This window comes from Marmota flaviventris, chromosome 17 (assembly GCF_047511675.1).
Source record: "Marmota flaviventris isolate mMarFla1 chromosome 17, mMarFla1.hap1, whole genome shotgun sequence".
Classification (NCBI taxonomy): domain Eukaryota; kingdom Metazoa; phylum Chordata; class Mammalia; order Rodentia; family Sciuridae; genus Marmota; species Marmota flaviventris.
Window position 1 is genome coordinate 8184271 of NC_092514.1, and position 18890 is coordinate 8203160.

The 18890-nt window shown below is 46.1% G+C and overlaps 1 protein-coding gene across 1 annotated transcript; it reads right to left on the minus strand.

Moving 5' to 3' along the window:
* Positions 1–530: 530 nt before the first annotated feature.
* On the minus strand, positions 531–17218 carry LOC139702423 (serine/threonine-protein kinase Chk2-like). The gene is made up of 9 exons (XM_071603513.1): positions 16859–17218; positions 15108–15169; positions 12960–13059; positions 10014–10100; positions 9123–9286; positions 8784–8899; positions 7547–7632; positions 3403–3483; positions 531–1106 (listed from the first exon to the last, which is right to left on the minus strand). Exons 1-9 carry the CDS (start codon positions 17216–17218, stop codon positions 1017–1019), a joined length of 1146 nt encoding a protein of 381 aa, XP_071459614.1. The 3' UTR covers positions 531–1016.
* Between the last annotated feature and the right edge of the window lie 1672 nt (positions 17219–18890).

Consider the following 18890-nt stretch of genomic DNA (forward strand, 5'->3'; position numbering starts at 1 on the left):
GCCTAAACTCCACTTCTAAAATAAGTCATCCCTAATTCATTTGGGAGAAAAGTTTGACATGCATTAACATGGGACAACCTTCCTCTTTCTCTTCCCCTTTTGCTGTGAATATTTGCTGCAGAAATATCAATGAGTATGGTTATGGGACCCCCCCTGGGGTATTACACATAATATACAAGAGAAGTGAATCAGCTGCCTAACCTTGGAAAAATTTGAATTTCACAACTTATCTAGTCCCAAGGTTTCAGACTGTGAAGACATGTATCTTTAACACAAAGGATGAGAATTTAAAACTGGCACATGATACATACACCAATGTACCTACCATCTCTTGAAATTTCTGAGTGTGAGTCACTACAAATGCCACCCCCAACCTCCCTGTGCCCCTTTCCCTGTAACTTTCTAAGGGGCCTTCAGAATTTGTATTTAGCTGTCCCTGGCTGAAACCAGGTGACATCCAGAGAAACTGCCTGGTAACAACAACCCAAGTAGGGCTCTAGATGAAAAAGCACACATAACTTTTTTTTTTTTTTCATTTTATTTCTTTCTTTATTTTGGTGTTGGGAATCAAACGCAGGGCCTTACATTTGCAATGTAAGAATCCAGTCACTGAAACATATCCCACCCCTAACATTTTTTTTTTCTTTTAACATTTTTTTAGTTGTAGATGGACACAATATCTTTATTTATTTTTATGTGGTGCTGAGGATCGAACCCAGGGCCTCACACGTGCACGGCAGGTGCCCTACCACTGAGCCCCAGCATCCCCCCCAACTTTTTCTTTTTTTTAAGAAAAAAAAATTTTTTTTTTAAAATAAAAGGCATTCAACCAAAAAGTTGGTTGAAGCATAAGTACAAAGCCCACATTCCATCAGGTTTTTAATTGGATTAACAGTGATTGTGGAAAAGCAATTATTCCCATAATCAAAATACAAATGATTAAAAAAAAAGATTTAAAGAAAAGGAAGATGACAGCAGAGTGAAAGAAGTACATTTCTTCAGGTTCACTCCAGTGTTCACAGCATAGCCGCACACACAGCCCGGCGCTTCGAGGACTCTGTGTCTTCGGCTTCCCCTTCCAGGGGCCGCTTTTGACTAGTGGAAGGCTGCAAATAAAGAAAAAGGGAGAATGTTTAGAAGAAAATCACCAGCTTCTATTAAAGTTCCCCAATTAGCTATCAGTCAACCAGGGTCACTTCATGTAAAGCGTGGTACCAAGAATAACTGGTGGTCACTGAATCCCCACTGGACTCCAATACACTTATCTAACATTTCTCTTCTTGTGGCTTCCAACCACTTAATGATGTAAGGACAGTTCAACTGCAATTTTGTTTTTATAAGAAATCTTGCCAGGCGTAGTGGAGCGCACCTGTAATCCCAGAAGCTCAGGAGGCTGAGGAAGGAGGATCAGTTGCCTCGGCAACTCAGAGAGACTCTGTCTCTAAATAAAATATATTTTTTTAAAAAGGCGATGTGGTTCAGTGGTTGAGCGCCCCGGGTTCAATTCCCATTACAAAAAAAAAAAGAAAGAAAGAAAGAAATTTTTAAGGGTATTGTATTTTTTAAGATGTTTATTTATTTACTTTTATGTGGTCTGATGATCGAACCCAATGCCTCACACATGCTAGGAAAGTGCTCTACCACTGAGCCACAACCCCAGGAACACCCACCACCCTTTTTGTTGATATTGGGAATTGAACCCAGAGACACTTAACTACCGAACACTTTTTGTATTTTATTTAGAGACAGAGCCTCACTAAGTTGCTGAGGCTGGCTTTGAACTTCAATCCTCCTGCCTCAGACTCCCAAACCACTGGGATTTACAGATGTGCACCACCATACTCAACTCAATTACAATTTTTTTTCAACTACAATTTTTATATTTTACAATGGTGCATAAGCAAATGCAAACAGTAGAAAGTAAACTTTGAATCTAAATCTAGATATCTTTTTTTTTTCAGTTGTAGGTGGATACAATACCTTTATTTTATTTATTTTTATGTGGCACTGAGGATTGAATTCAGTGCCTCACACATGCCAGGCAAGCGCTCTGCCACAGGGCCACCACAACCTCAGGTGCAGACTCTGAACATCTTTTTGTAGGCTAGCAATATTCTCTCTTGATGTGAGGCAACTATAGCTCCTGGTCAGCAAGATCACAAACAGAATCCTATACACTAGTGTGCAACTGTTGCCAAGCTCAGTAGATTTGGAGTATTAAATGGAACTGGGCTTACAGCTTAGTGGTAAAGTATGTGCTTAGCCTACACTAAGGCCCTGCATTTACTCCCTAGCACCAAAACAGAGAGCTACTTGGGAGGCTAAAGCAGAAAAGACAGACAGCTTGAGGCCTTCAGGACAACTTAGTATGACTCTGTCTCAAAATAAAATAAAAAGGGCTAGGGGGTATAGCTCAGTGGTAGAGTACTTGCTTAGCATGTGTGGGGCCCTGGGTTCAATGGTCGATATCACAAAAAGTGAGAAAGACTAAAACCTCTCACTTAGAGCCCCAACTTTTACTCTTTTATGGAAAAGGCAATCTTGCCTTGCTTGCTTCACCATTTATAAAACTGGGAGGGAGAGTGGGAAAAAAGCAGAACTTTTGCAGTGCTTGCAATAGTGCAACCAGTGGTGCCCGTCTATAATCCCAGCGGCTCAGGAGGCTGAGGCAGGAGGATCATGAATTTAAAGCCAGCCTCAGCAAAAAAAAAAAAAAAAAAAAAAAAGTAAGGTGCTAAGCAACTCAGTGAGACCCTGTCTCTAAATAAAATACAAAATAGGGCTAGGGGTTTGGCTCAGTGGACAAGTGCCCCTGAGTTCAACCCCCAGTACCTTAAAAAAAAAAAAAAAGGCAGAACTATCATTAACCAAAAGAAAGCTAGACAGGAATGAAGTGATATTTATTTATACTTACAAAGAATTTTAGAAGAATAAAATTATAACCAAGAAATCATCATTTGTCCAAATTTTAAGTTTTCCAACGAATTTAAAATCGAGCCTCTAACAGATGGTTTAGTCTTGCCCTGAGGAGAACTTTCAAGTGACAGGCCCTACGTGTGCTTCACTAACATATTAAGCAATCTTATAAGGACGCTAGAGCAGATCAAGTTGAAACGTAACACCTACTACACAGATCTTTAAGAATGTGAAGCAACTGTCACCCTCAAGACTCTTCAGACCTGGGACTGGGGTTGTAGCTCAGTGGTAGATCATTTGCCTTGCACGCGTGAGGCACTGGGTGTGAATTTCAGCACCACATAAAAATAAATAAAGATACTGTGTCCATCTACAACTAAAAATAAAATATTTAAAAAATAAATAAAAGAGAATCTTTAGACTCATTAGGCTCACTCATCAGCTCTTTAAACCTAGTCTAGATTTATTAATCATTAGTAGGGATACCTGGGTTGGGATCTGGGATAGAGCGATTGATTTATTTTCCTCGGCCAGTAGCTCCTGAAACTTTCTCTTCATGTCCTCATCCTGTGAAGAAATGAAAAACATAAGTAGGCTGTGTCTGGGGAAAAGAAAACTCCTTTAGAAGGACAGGGCAAGGCACCCCTGCAAGGATGGCAAGTGTCTGCTAAGAATCACCCCCTTGCTCAAGTTCCCGAAGTGAAGGGCCCATGGGTGCTCACCTCTGCCTTCTGAGTAGTCTCATGAGCAGTGACAGCTCAGTCAACACTGACTGAATCAAACCCATGGTCCTAAGAGCTCAGTGGGTAAGAGAACCACAGACTCCAGATAACCAGCAGATCCTGAGAGCCAAAGGCTGGGGCTGACTCCATGCAGCTCCCTGAATCCTTCCACATCGCCCCCTTGCCCTGCCATCAGCAAGGCCATTTACCCAGATACCAATCGAACGACGGACTCAGCACCCTAAGAAAATTACCCAGCAGGTGCTATACAAAGTGCCACATGGTCTTGAAGCCCACAGTATCCCAAGCTCAGCTCTAATGAGAAAGGACAACAATGAACACGACATAGCATTACAGGTGCTTCATGCTGCAGGAGGAAAAGGTGGGGCAGAGAAGGAGTGGGCAAAGAGAACAACTGCCCAGATGTGTGAGGTGTGAGGGTAGCTCTACCTCTCCAGATGCTAAGTTCTATAGGGTTCAAGGATTTGCATTCGAGAGTCTTGATGGGTGGCCTGGTCCGGTTCTCCCCATCTTCGAAAATGCAAAATATGTCAAAGAATGTGGGCTAAGCTCAGCCACTCACCAGTGAAGTGTGCAGTATATAGACCTCAAGCAGTTCGATTCCAAAGCCCCACATACTTTACCAAGCAACCCACCTTCTCCCTACTCTTCCCCGTAAGCCACCAGAGGGAGAGGACAACGGGGTCTCCACCGCTCAGCAGCTGCATGATGCTAGAGGACTACCAACTGCTTCATCTCTTCTCTATCTAGCAACTGGAACTACCACCTGCTTCCATCACTCTGCCTAGTCCCTCAGCCTATCTTGGTAGGGTCATGCTCACCTGGATTCCCCTCTAGACTCTCCCATGGCTAGAGGATGTCACTTCTTACGTACTGTCACTTGCCAAAGCCCATCCATTCTTTCCCCCCATACTGAGTTCACACCACAGCTCCCCCAGGAATGCCCTCCTTACCTCCCTGCAACCTTCATAGCCCACCTTCCTTGTTCCAATCAGTGAACAAATTCTTCCTGAGCATCCCCTAGATACCAGTCACTCTCACAGGCACAGGGGCCTTCCTGGCAGAGGGACCCAGTAAACATTTGAGAATGCTGACACTCACCCCCGACACTGTTGCCAGATCATGCAGGCTTCAGTCCTGTTCACACCAGAGCCCTGTGGGCAGTGGCCCTGCCTCCTCCTGATTAGCACTGTATTCTGCACCTACCCCCACCCCCACCCCGCCAACAGATACATCACACCACACTGTAGGACTGCAGTCAGCAACTGTGATGCAGACGTCAGCTCCCTAGGCAAGGACTTATCTTATTCCTCTTTATATCCATGCTGCCTAAGAGTATTTGACACAAGAGCTCATTGACTATTCTGAAGGAATAAATGCATGAACCAATGAAATTACAATGGAATAATGGTAGGATTGTGTGTCTCAGCACTACTGTGAGAGGGCGGAGCCTCAGAGAGGTGGTGCCTAGTGGGAGGAGGTTAGGTCATTGGGGGCATTCCCCAAAGAAGACTGTGGAAATCCAGTTTCTTCCTCTTCCTCTCTCATATTTTTCACACCAGCCATGAGACAAACAGGTCACCACCATACACTCCTGCTATGATATGCTGCCTCACCACATGCTCAAAGCAATGGGGCCCCTTTGGTCATGGTCTAAAATCACCAAAACTGTGAGCCAAAATGGACTTTTCCTCTTTTTAAGTCAATTTATCTCAGGTATGTCATAGTAAGAGGCTGCTAACACAAATGCCCTTCTCCTTTAGACCTTCAGTGACCCAAGTCTATTAAGTATATTTACAAGTCATCAATTAGCTTACATAAAAAAGAACCTCATTGTTGACGCAAACTGTAAAGTTTTTTATTATTATTTCATTTTGTTTAGTTTTGTTTTTTGCAATGCTGGGGATTGAAACTAATGCTTCACTTATGCTAAGCAAGGGCTCTACATCCTCAGCCCCCTGGTGGCAGAGTTTATCTGTAAATGTCCTTCCTTTGAGATGTCCACAACCTATTCAAAAGTATTAAATTATCCCTTGAAGTCAAGCAGGAAGGAATCCTCTCAGGCACTCAACATGAGGCAAGAAGAGGATGTGAGGAGGGCTGGGGCTCAGTGGCAGAGCGCTTGCCCAGCATGTGTGAGGCACTGGTTTGATCCTCAGCACCACATAAAAAATAAATTAATAAACAAAGATATTGTATCCCTCTACAACTAAAAATGTATTAAAGAAGAAGGAGAAATGAGAGATGCTCCCCAAACCAGACACTGCTAATGACAACACAGAGACCACGATTCACATTCCCAGTGTTCAGCCCAGTGCCAAACCCATAAAACCATTTGGCTTCTGAAAAACAGAACTTTCCCAAAATAAAAACCTAACCATCACTAACTGATGTTTTAGATAACCCATCTGCAGCCTTGTCCTCTCCACCTTTGGCTGCAAAAACAAAATGTGGATAAAAGAGTATTGACAGGAGACCCCTGTGGCAGAGTTGAACTTCACCTTCTTAGTTGTAAGTTTTCTTTTGAGACAAAAAGTACAAGAAAAATAGGCTGTGCTGCCTCATAAATTTCAGGCAGATGCAAATCCTGTCCCTAGGACTTGCTGGCCAGCTCTCTATTTTTTTTCCAAGCCCAACACAGCTCCTCCAACCTCTCCACATGGGGACCCCAAGAGTTTCCTTACTAGGATACATGAAAAGAGCCAAGAGGCGTGTTTCTCTTTTTCATCAAAATTAAATCCCTTCATCCATAGGCACCCTTTGTTTCCAAACTCCTTTTCTCCAAAGTCCTGCTGTCTCAAATCTGTGTGGTCTATTAAATGCTAAATCATCTGACAGATTTCTTCTGGGGAGATTGCTGTTTCCATGGCAACATCCCAAACACATATATCTGGGCTTTTTTTTTCCCTCCATTAAGGATTTGTTGTTCTCAACCTGAGCTGGCCTGAGCAAAACTGTTAGGTGTAGAGGGTTGGAAAACAGAATGGGGAACAGCCTTCCCTGAGAGCCTTAAATATAGAGCTGAGGCCAGACTGCCCAAGGAGTTTGTGGACCAGTAATCCCCAAGAGTAACAGTCTATTGCTCGAACTACCTGATTAGTAAGTGCCTAATCCCCACAGAAAACAGATCAAAAGAAAATTAATAGAAAGAGGCATGGCTGTGCTGAATGACGACACAGGAAATGGAAGATCAGACGTCCATCAAAAGCCTGCCTGGCTGGGCACAGGGGTGCAAACCTGTCATCCCAGCAGCTAGGGAGGCTGAGGCAGGAGGATCGCAAGTTCAAAGCCAAACTCAGAAAAAAGCAAGGTGCTAAACAACTCAGTGAGACCCTGTCTCTAAATAAAATACAAAACAGGGCTGGTGATGTGGCTTAGTGGTCAAGTGCACCTGAGTTCAATCCCCGGTACAAAAAGAAAAAAAAAAAAAAAAACCTCCCCACTGCTGTAGCTAATTCTAACACCAAACATGAATCTGACAAATCCACTAAAGACTTCCAACTCTGGCAACTCTGAATGAGGTCCATGCACGATCTAATGGCAGCCACAGTTCCCAGCAAGAACAGAGAAGTAATGCAGACTTGAAAGACGCAGGTGTCAGCCTGCAATACAGCAAGCCTACTCACCAGGAATAAGAAGTGAGACCCTTCACACCCAATCACATGGAACTGAGAAATGGCTGGATTCTTCCCAGGGAGGCTGCCATCCTCCCTTATTTAAGGTGAAAGATGGCTGGAATGAAGGCCAGCCTAGCTCACCTGTTGGGTGAACCTACAGTTCAACCTAAAACAGACCCAACATTGCAAAGGTTATGTTTCCATCCTCTTCCTCGCCTAGCTCAGGGCTCCCTGTGCATTTCATGCAAGTGGGTACTGCCCCACACCCACCTGAAGCCATGGGTGACTTAAGGCTTCTTCTGTCGTAAACCGCGCCTTTGGATCCACGACCAACAACTTCTTGACGAGATCCAGAGCTAAGGTAACAAGAGAATTGGCAAACTATAGTGAAAAGGATAAACACATCCAATCAGCAATATTAAGGTATGCAGAATGACAGGCCACCATCCAGAAAGAGATCATTATGGAGTCAGCAGACAGTGGGCAGGACCCCAGGTCCTCCTCCCTGTGTGCAGAGGACTCTAAACACCAGGAATGATGATGATGCTCCCCATCTCCCCCTCTGGGACACAGCTTCTTAGCTCCCTGCTCCCTCTCTTGTTGCTGGACTCAAACTAATTAAACTGACCTTCTACCCAGTTCTGAGATATTCAAAATGCTACAGCCAACTCTCCCTGACACCCCAGGACTGGTAATGAGAGTCCCTCAACCAAAGAGGGGCTCTGTGAAAATCTGGCTTGTCAGAAATAAAGCCTGACTACTCCAGCAAGCAATGAAGGCTGGCTTGTATACTGCAATAATATTATTCCTTAAAGAGCACCCATGCTTAGCACGATCACCTATGTTACACTACTGGATATTTAGTTTTAAGTTTCCACTTTTTCTTCTGAAAATTATAAGGTTACATTTTTAAATTATAAAAATACAAAAAAGTAAGGGGCTGGGGTGGTGGCTCAGTGGTAGAGCACTAGCCTAGCATGTGTGAGACACTGGGTTCGATTCTCAGCAACGCATATAAATAAATGGATAAAATAAAGGTCCATCAACAACTAAAAAAAATTTAAAAATATACGAAGTAACTTACATTGAGCTTTTTATACGGGGCTAACTCAAAGGAAAGTTTGTAACTAAAAAGTTACTTATTCTTTTGCACACTAAAATAGGTACCAGTCACTTGTGTACATTACACTTAGCACTCAGAAAAACCATTTAATTTAAGGTGAGGACTATCAGAGGAGGATCTTTACAAATAAAGAAAATAGAAACTCAGAAGTTCAATAACTTGCTGAAGGTCACACAGCTAGGAAACAGTAGACTAGGAACTTGAGCTCAATGTGCTGAATGAACAATTTGATCATTTGTTCTAATTTTCAAATTCTGTAAAAACTAATCAAAACTAGAACAGACTAATAGGAGAAAACACCACAGAGTTTGAAAAGACACTCCCACCAAGAGCATACCCACATCGTAGTAAACCACATATTCTTAACCCTTTTCGTATCCATACCCTTCTCTGAAACATCTGCCCAGACTTCGGGAATGAAGTTGTATTTTCCACTGGTGATCTGATCCTTCAGTGACACTTGAGTCTTATGCTCAGAGAAAGGTGGATACCCACTAAGGCTTTATATTGGTAGAGAGAAAAAGGGAAAGAAATCAAATGGCATTCTCAGAGGCATTCAGATATACAGATTTCTTGGTTTCAGAATCATGAAAAAGCAGGTTTTTCTTTAAATCAGTGGTCGAAAAGTGACCTAAATGAAACATGACCTTGCTACCTGAATATGGTTATGCTTTCATCTAATTACCTCCAACCAGATTGTGTAGCAATGAAAACTTTTCTTACCAGATAAAAAGAATAACTCCTAAACTCCAGCAGTCCACAGCACGGTTATACCCGGCAGTTCCAATGGAAAGAAGAACCTCGGGAGCCAAGTAAGTGGGGGTACCACATAAAGTTCTCATGAGAGAGGTCTCCCCCAAAATCTTGGACTGCCCAAAATCAGTAATCTAAAATTAAGGACAAAAGGAATAATTTTTAACAATGTCCTAAAATAAAAAGAGTATCATAGTCTGCTGGTCCCACATCAGCTACATCAGCTTTCATTGTGTGCTTCATACCTGAGGTTCATCTGAAGTCTGCAAACTCATGGCTTGCAAGTTCCAGTACTAAATTTTGCTTAAAATCCCTAACTTAAGAACTTCAAGAATTAGGTTTTCCAGTTTACCTATGTTCTTTGTAACCTTATAGAAAGTTTGTGATCCCTATGACAAACACCCGAGGATTCTAGTTAGTTACACTATTCTTCTTAGACCCTAGGCTCTCAAATTTGATTAACTGTGGAATATCTGGGGAGGTTGAAAAAAATTCTTGCACCTGGGTGCCACCCTCAGATTCAGAGATGCAGCCTGGGTCTTTTGAGATATAGTTTATTTTCTTATTTATTTTTAAATTCTAACAGAAGATTCTAAAAGGAAGCTTGAAAAAGAGGTCCAGGCAGGATATGTAATTCATTCATCTGTTTAGACCCCTCTGCACAAAGGTGGATTGTATACAATGGAGCTGATAAATGCTCATTAGACTCCAGAGAGACAGGATATCACCTGATCTCTACAACAAATGCTGAGTGCAAAAATCAGATTCTCAGTCTTTTTTTTTATTTTGCTCCCATTTTTCACACGAGGAATTAAAAGACAGTTTCTACCAGAATGCTCACATACAGAACATAACTTTTACCTTTATAAGACAGTCCTCTTCTTGAGATGACAGTAGAACATTCTCTGGCTTTAAATCCCGATGTATAATGCCATTTTCGTGAAGGTACTACACAGAAAGGAAGGCATAGCCCTTAGATTTATATTTTCTAGGAAGTCCTTTTTTTTTTTTTTCTAAATGTGAAATCAATTTTGTTGGTCATTTAAAACCTGCCCACATTGAAGAAGATAAAGAAGATAGACTTAAGAAGAAGATAGACTTCAGTGACTTATAAGTGGAATTTCAAAAGTACAGTGGGGTCAACACTAGTCACAATTTAGTCAAGGACCTGGTTCCTTTTCTCTCTTTTCTACTACATTATCGTGTGTGTGTGTGTGTATGTGTGTGCATGCGTGTTTGTGTGTGTGTAGATTTGTCTTAAGAATGTTCTTACCTATGAAAGATGACTACCAGAAAAGAACACTTTCTATCTCATTTAGGAAGAGAAAGAATGGTATCCCATCTCTCTTTAAGGGACAATACAGAATTTTTCCAGAAAACTCTAATTATTCTCGCCTCTGAAATGGGACCAAGCCTATCCTAGAAGAATTATTGAAAAAAGGAATAATACTTCCCTCAGGAAATCAGACTCTATCTTTAACGTGAGGTCAACTGCAAAAACTACACTGCTCTTTTTTATGGTGGAGGGAGAATATTAAGAAGTTAATCACAGCATTCAGTAAACTTTCACAATTCTCTAAAAAAACAAAAACAGCAACTGAGACAATAAAGCTTGCATTTCACAATTCAAGAAAACACATATCCTTTCACATTGGCAGAAATATAAGGTATTTAATTCAATAAAACTTAAGTGAGTGATATAAAATATTTTGAGAACATACCAAAATAAACATAAAAATTCCATCAAAATGATATATTTACATATATACTAAAAATGTCTCATAGCAATTGCTCCATATACTCAATCCACTGTAATATTCTTTTTTTAAAAAAATTTTTGGTAGTTGTAGATGGACAGCATGCCTTTATTTTATTTGCTTATTTTTTTTGTATGCAGCACTGAGGATCACATGCCAGGCAAGAGCTCTGCCACTGAGCCACAGCCGCAGCCCCTCACTGTAATATTCTTGATCAGTAAATATAAGAAAGGGAAAAACCAATAAGGGAGATAAGCACTAGGTAGGTGACAGCCACCATTAAAAAGACTTTGAGGACTGGTGTGTAACTCAGGGGTAGAGCACTTGTTCCCAGAACAGAAAAACAAAACAAAACAAAAAAAAGGGGGTTGGACAGAGGGGTGGGGGGCTTATGATCATGAACTTCAGCCTGCCCTGGATGTCCCTCTGGGCACTTTCAGTGGGAAATTAACCTGATGAAACCTTCAAGGCCAAACCCAGGTGGACCTCTCCCAGAAAAATCTCCCTCAATCCTCACCCAATACAAGAACAGCTCCCAGCCAGACACAGTGGCACACACCTATAATCCCAGGGACTCAGGAGGCTGAGGCAGGAGGATCACAAGTTCAAAGCCAGCCTCAGCAAAAGCGAAGCCCTAAGCAACTCAGAGACCCTGTCTCTAAATAAAACATAGAAAGGGCTGGGGGTGCTGGGGTTGTGCGGCTTAGCAGTAGAGCACCCGCATAGCACATGTGAGGCCCTGGGTTGGATCCTCAGCACCACATAAAAATAAATAAATAAAATAAAGGTAGTGTGTTCCAACTGAAAAAAAGGGTTGGGGATGTGGCTCAGTGGTTAAGTGCCCCTGAGTTAAATTTCCAGTCTCCCTCCCCCATAAGAAATCTGCTCCCTCCACTGCATTTACTGCAATGAATAGGAATCTTGGTGGGGAATCACCATAACCAATTCTGCTTGGAAAATGGTGGTATCCCTCAAGGCAAAGTGCCACCAACAGCTTCTCTATCAACACTTTCACTGAATAGAGAAGGCCAGGCACATGCCTCACCCACCTGTCCACTCCCATGACCAAGATGCTGCATCTGGAGGGAACTGAGTAAATGAGCCAGGAAGAGCACGCCCGTCCCCCTCGCCCCAGCTTGCCCACCAGCCCCTCAACTGTGCCCAGTCCCAGTTTACAGGAGGTTTTCTACAAAGATAAGGTAGCCGTAGTTCTATGGTTTAGATATGAAGTGTTATGTGTGAGACAACACAAAAAGTTCAAAGGTGAGAAGATTGGGTTATGAGAGCCTTAACCTAATAATCAACCATTAATCCACTGGTAGGGGTTTACTGGGCAGTACCAGCAGGCAGACAGGGTGTGGCTAGAGCAGGTAAATCGCTGCAGGCATGCCCTGGGTATGTGTTTTGTCCCTGGTGAGCACAGCTCTCTTGGCTTCCACGTCTTGAGCTGTTTGCCTCCTTCACACCTTTTCACCATGATGGCTTGTGGGTTTTTTTTTAATATATATTTTTTACTTGTTGATGGATCTTTATTTATTTACTTGTGGTGCTGAGAATCGAACCCAGTGCCTCACACATGATAGGCAAGTGCTCTACCACCAAGCCTCGAACCCAGCCCTCGCCATGATGTTTTGCCTCACTTTGGGCCAAGAGTAATTGAGCCTGTGTTCTATGAACTTTGACCTCCGAAATTGTGAGTCCCAAATCAACTTTTCATCCTCTAAACTTGTTCTTGTCAGGTCTTTTAGTCACAGGGTAAAAAAGCTGACTAAAACAGGTAGAAATCAATTTCCCTCCAGGAAGACCTCCAGGCTAAAGAGAGGAGACTTGGGGGGTGTTGGTTTTCTAGTTCCCTTCCTTACTGTCTCTTAACTTCACAGCAAGAGCTTTGTCATCTGAGTCAAAGGGGTAGGATGTTTTTTCCAAGAACAGAACAAACACAGGATCGCTTCAGAGTTTTAATTCTCAGTCCCTCAGTTTCTCCCTAACCCAGGTAGTAATTGCACCGCACAGAAAGTAGGTTGGCACAATAACTGAGGACTTTTCTCACCTGTACAGCCAAGAGCATCTGGTAAAAATAGAGTTTGCAGGTAGCTTCTTTCAGCCATTTATTCCCCACCACCCTGTCAAAGAGCTCTCCTCCTTCCATCCTGAAACACAGACAAAGGAAGGTGTTCATTCCTAGAGGAAAACTCACTTGCATGGTATAAAAGACAGAGCAAACTCATTCAGACTAGCACAGAGTTGCCATTTTTATTCACCTTTGACTCACATTATTAGAGCTAATGAGCTAATAAGGTTCATCTACAATCTGATGTCCCCACCAGAAGTAAGGAATATGAAAGAAGGAACGTGCAGTGGGAATTGGTAATACTTGGGATACTTTAAGATCTGATTCACTACCGGAGGTGGGCCCAGGAGCCTGCACGCTTATCACGTACCCTGCGTGATTCGGAGGTGATGAGGAAGAGCAAGCCAGAACTTACAATCAAGTCAACTCGGGTCTAAACCCCAACTCCACTTCTTCCTAGCTGTGGGACTTTGGGCTATTTAATCTCTCTAAGCTTAAAAAGTGGGAGTAACACCACCTGCTGTGATGGTTGGTATAAAATAAATGATTGACATAGGTAAGGCACCTGGCACAGGGCTCAGCAATGTTATTCGAATTCTCTGATTCAGTTTCCTTTTCTTTAAAGTGGGTCTAAAAATAGAAACCCACCTATGACATGTAAGTAACCTGTAAGATTATTATGAAGTCCACAGGAAGTGCTAACCTAGCTTGCAGGTAAGGGCTTAATAAACACCAGCTACTATACTGTACTATTATGACCATTATTCACTGGGTCAACCAGATCCAGTCAGATAACAATCTCCTATTTGGTAACAGCAAATATTCCCTGAAGAACCCTAGGACATTCATCTCTCCCAGGGTTATAATCAGGATTACTGTTTATTTTATTTTTTGCAGCACTGGGCATTGAACCCAAGAGCACTCTACCACAGAGCTACCACCCCAGTCGGTTTCATTTTTTTATTTTGAGTCAGGGTCTCGCTAAGTTGCTCTTGCCACTCAATCTGCATAGCCTCCATTTTTCAGCCAAGAACAAAGCATTCCATGCCTGTCACAACAGCTGCTTAAAAAATGTGAATTTATGCAGGAATAGACATAAGACAGGCCTCTTCCAGGAATGACACAGGAAATTATTTTGGTTATACCAAAGAAGATAGGACATTCTAACCACGAAGTAAAGCAGCAAGATAATGAAAGATACTTAGGCACCACCATGCCACCAGATCCCATCACCTTAAGTAGAAAGGACCACCGAAAGCAGATATTTTTAAAGTAATAACATCAACACACGTGGAAGCTGGGCACAGTGGCACACAACTTGTAATCCCAGCATCTCAGGAGGCTGAAGCAGGAGGATCACAAGTTGGAAGCCAGCCTCAGCAATTAGGCAAGGCCCTAAGCAACTCAGTGAGAACCTGTCTCAAAATGAAAAATAAAAATGGCTGGGGCTGGGCACGGTAGTGCATCCCTACAATTCCAGCAGCTCAGGAGGCTAAGGCAGGAAGATAGTAAGTTCAAAGCCAGCGTCGGCAATAGCAAGGTGCTAAGCAACTCAGTGAGACCCTGTCTCTAAATAAAAATACAAAAAAAGGGCTAGGGGTGTGGCTCAGTGGTTGAGTGCCCCTGAGTTCAATCCCTGGTTCCCACCCTCCCCCCAAAAAAGAGGGGCTGGGAATGCAGCTCAATGCTCTGGGTTCAATCCCCAGACCAAAAAACAGGGACCCCATGTCAAGCGCCCACATGTGCCAGGTACTCTGCAGGGCTTTCCATCCCTCATAGCATGTAAACTTCTCCAAGACTCTGTACTATTATCTGCATTTAACACTAAGAAGATGAAACTCAGAGGGATGAAAGAAACTCACCCATGGGTGGTCAACTAGTCACCTGCAGAGTAGTGTTTAAACCCAGGACTCAGATGCAGGGACTAGAATCCCCTGCTACCTGCCTGTGGAAATACTGCACGACTTCTAGAATTAACACTACCTAGACATGCAAACACACTGTGGATCCCACCACCACATACTTAGGGAGGGTCCCCAGCATGAACAAGGCAAGTCTACATTCAAGTCTATGTTGGCTTTTGAGCATTTAAATGAAAATGTCAAGTTTAAAACATGTACTACTTACAATTCCAAAACAATGTAATAATCTTCTGCATCAAAAAAGTTTTTAATCTTGATGATGCAAGGCTGAAAAAAAAAAGAGAGAGAGAGAAAGGAAAGAATGAAAACAAGTGAGAAACTCCCAAGAAGGAAACCACAAAAGCCACAGAATTTGAGACATCTGCCCAGGGAGTCGGGGAGCCCAGGCCCAGGCTTTGGGCCCACTGATTCTGGTAGCTTTGAAGTTGGGGGTGGGGGTGTGGAATCTGACAGACGACTCCTCCGTGAGAAAATGGAATAAACAGTCCACACCCTGCCATGTCAGTGAGGAGCGGGTTCATGTTTCACATGAGGATGTCCTACCGAGGAACAAAGGCCAGTCTCTTCCCAGCCTTCCTCCTCCAGCCCTAAAACAGAGGCACTGAAGGAACCGGGTGACACTCTGAAGAGCAATATGAATGAAAAAGCAGGCCAGGTGCAGAGCCAGGCCATGCTGCTAGACAGAGATCACCCAGCTCCAGTTCTAGAAACAAAGGGAGTGTGACCCCATGTGACAAGAGCCTCCTATTGTGCCAAAGAAAGAGGAAAATTCTAGTTTCATAATAATTTTATAAGTTAAATTATTTTTTCCATTATATTTTAGTTGTAGATGGACACAATACCTTTACTTTATTTATTTATTTTTATGGGGTGCTGAGGATGGAACCCAGGGCCTCACACATGCCAGGCAAGCGCTCCACCACTGAGCCACAATCGCAGCCCCGTAATTTCCTAAGAATTTTTAAGCACACTTGGAGGTAGGGGACAGAGACGCAGTGGATGAGAGCTGTGACCTCTGACCACGGCAGAGAGCACAGAACACTGAGGGCAAGGGAGCAGTACTGTACGTTTTTAAAAGTCCATATTTAATATTATGACTTCATACTTAGCAGAGCTTTTGTTTCACAGTACATAGCCAACTTCAGGTGGCTGTCAACACATGCCTGTATTCCCAGCTAATGGGGAGGTGGCGGTCGTAATCCTGAGCCAAGTTCGAAACAAAACAGTTCCCCACTCCTGTACACTACTTGACTCTACATGAGCAATTTTATTACACAATAATGAAAACACTCAAGGCTGGGGTTGTGGCTCAGTGGTAGAGCATTTGCCTCACATGTGTGAAGCACTGGGTTCAATTCTTGGCACCACATAAACAAACCAATAAAATAAAGGTCCATCAACAACAACAAAAAAAATTTTTTTAAATAAAATACTGACTACTCCTTGTAAGAAAAGAAAGAACAGCTAAAATCTTCATATCCCATAACAGGAAGCCAACAGGCTATTTAAAGTGGATAAACCAAGAGACAATGGTTTATACATATTATGTAGAAACATGGAGGAAAATTCTAGCAAAAAGCCAAGAAAGAGTTTTTAAATATTTATAGAGAGGCGGATTAGAGGAATGAGAAGTTGCTGGTTTGTGCAAAATTATTAATACTATTTGACTCTTTAGATTATGAACTTGTGATGTGTTGGCCAAATTATTTTTTAAAGGAGAAGCAGAAGAAAACTCATAAATGGAGAAGATGACTAGATTAGAAGGGAAAATGGGAACTGCTTGGTTCCTCTTGGCATCAAAATGTGCAGTGCAGCGGGCTAAGGTTGTAGCTCAGTGGTGGAGTGCTTGCCTGGCACATATGAGGCCCTGGGTTTAATCCTCAGCACCCCATAAACATGAATAAAAAAGTAAATAAAATAAAGGTATTGTGTCCATCTACAACTAAATAAATAAACAAATAATGGGCTTGGGGGGGTGGTGGTCGGTGTTGGTGTCGGCATCGGTGGGGGGGGGGTCGGCGGGGGGCGGTGTCGGCGTCGGAGTGGGGGTGGGAGCCAGGGTGGCGGCCTCGGCCTCGTTCCTGGCCGCCTGCGCTTCGTTATTCCCCCGAGGTAAGGCGGCGGGGTGGGGGGGGGGTCGGCGGGGGGCGGTGTCGGCGTCGGAGTGGGGGTGGGAGCCAGGGTGGCGGCCTCTGCCTCGTTCCCGGCGGCGGCCGCTTCCTTATTCCCCCGAGGTAAGGCAGCAGCGGGGGGGGGGGGGGTGTCGGCGGGGGGGGGTCGGGTTGGGGGGGTGGTGTTCGGTGTCGGTGTTGGCATCGGTGGGGGGCGGGGTCGGCGGGGTGGGTGGGCGTCGGTGTGGGAGTGGGGGTGGCAGCCAGGGTGGCGGCCTCGGCCTCGTTCCTGGCCGCGGCCACTTCGTTATTCCCCCGAGGTAAGGCAGCGGCGGCGGGGGGAGGGGGGAAGGGGGTCGGCGGGGCGGGGTTCGGGTTCGGTGGTGGTGGTCGGTGTCGGTGTCGGCATCGTGGTGGGGGTCAGCGGGGGGCCGGGTCGGCGGGGTGGGTGGGCGTCGGCGTCGGTGTGGTGGTGGCAGCCATATTGGCAGCCAGCGTGGCGGCCTCGGCCTCGTTTCCGGCCGCGGCCGCTTCGTTATTCCCCCGAGGTAAGGCAGCGGCGGGAGGGGGGGAGGGGGGCAGGGGGGCAGGGGGGTCGGCGGGGCGGGGTTCGGTTTGGGGGGGGTGGTGGTCGGTGTCGTTGTCAGCATCGGTGGGGGGCGTCCGCGGGGGGCGGGGTCGGCGGGGTGGGTGGGCATCGGCGTCGGAGTGGGGGTGGCACCAAGGGTGGCCGCCTCGGCCTCGTTCCCGGCCGCGGGTCGGCGTGGGGAGGGTTTGGGTTGGGGGGGTGGTGGTCGGTGTCGGTGTCGGCATCCGTGGGGGGGGTCGGCGGGGTGGGTGGGCGTCGGCTTCGGAGTGGGGGTGGCGGCCAGGGTGGTGGCCTCGGCCTCGTTCCCGGCGCCTGCGCTTCGTTATTCCCCCGAGGTAAGGCGGCGGGGGGGGGGGGGGGGGGGTCGGGGCGGGGGGGTGGTGGTCGGTGTCGGTGTCGGCATCGGTGGTGGGGGGTCGGCGGGGGGCGGGCGTCAGCGTCGGCGCCGGAGTGGTGGTGGCAGCCAGGGTGGCGGCCTTGGCCTCGTTCCCGGCCGCGGCCCCTTTGTTATTCTCCCGAGGTAAGGCAGCGGCGGGGGGGTGGTTCGGATTGGGGGGGTGGCGGTCGGTGTCGGCATCCGTGGCGGGGGTCGGCGGGGGGCGGGGTCGGCGTCGGCTTCGGAGTGGGGGTGGCGGCCAGGGTGGCGGCCTCGGCCTCGTTCCCGGCCGCGGCCGCTTCGTTATTCCCCCGAGGTAAGGCAGCGGCGGGGGGAGGGGGGAGGGGGGTCGGCGGGGCGGTTTTCGGGTTCGGGGGTGGTGGTCGGTGTCGGTGTCGGCATCCGTGTGGGGGGTCGGCGGGGTCGGCGGGGTGGGTGTGCGTCGGCTTCGGAGTGGGGGTGGCAGCCAGGGTGGCGGCCTTGGCCTCGTTCCCGGCCGCGGCCCCTTTGTTATTCTCCCGAGGTAAGGCAGCGGCGGGGGGGTGGTTTGGATTGGGGGGGTGGCGGTCGGTGTCAGCATCGGTGGTGGGGGTCAGCGGGGGGCCGGGTCGGCGGGGTGGGTGGGCGTCGGTGTCGGTGTGGTGGTGGCAGCCATATTGGTAGCCAGCGTGGCGGCCTCGGCCTCGTTTCCGGCCGCGGCCGCTTCGTTATTCCCCCGAGGTAAGGCAGCGGCGGGAGGGGGGGAGGGGGGTCGGCGGGGCGGGGTTCGGGTTCGGGGGGTGGTGGTCGGTGTCGGTGTCGGCATCGGTGGGGGGGGGTCGGCGGGGTGGGTGGGCGGGCGTCGGGGTCAGAGTGGGGGAGGCACCCAGGGTGGCAGCCAGGGTGGCGGCCTCGGCCTCGTTCCCGGCTTCA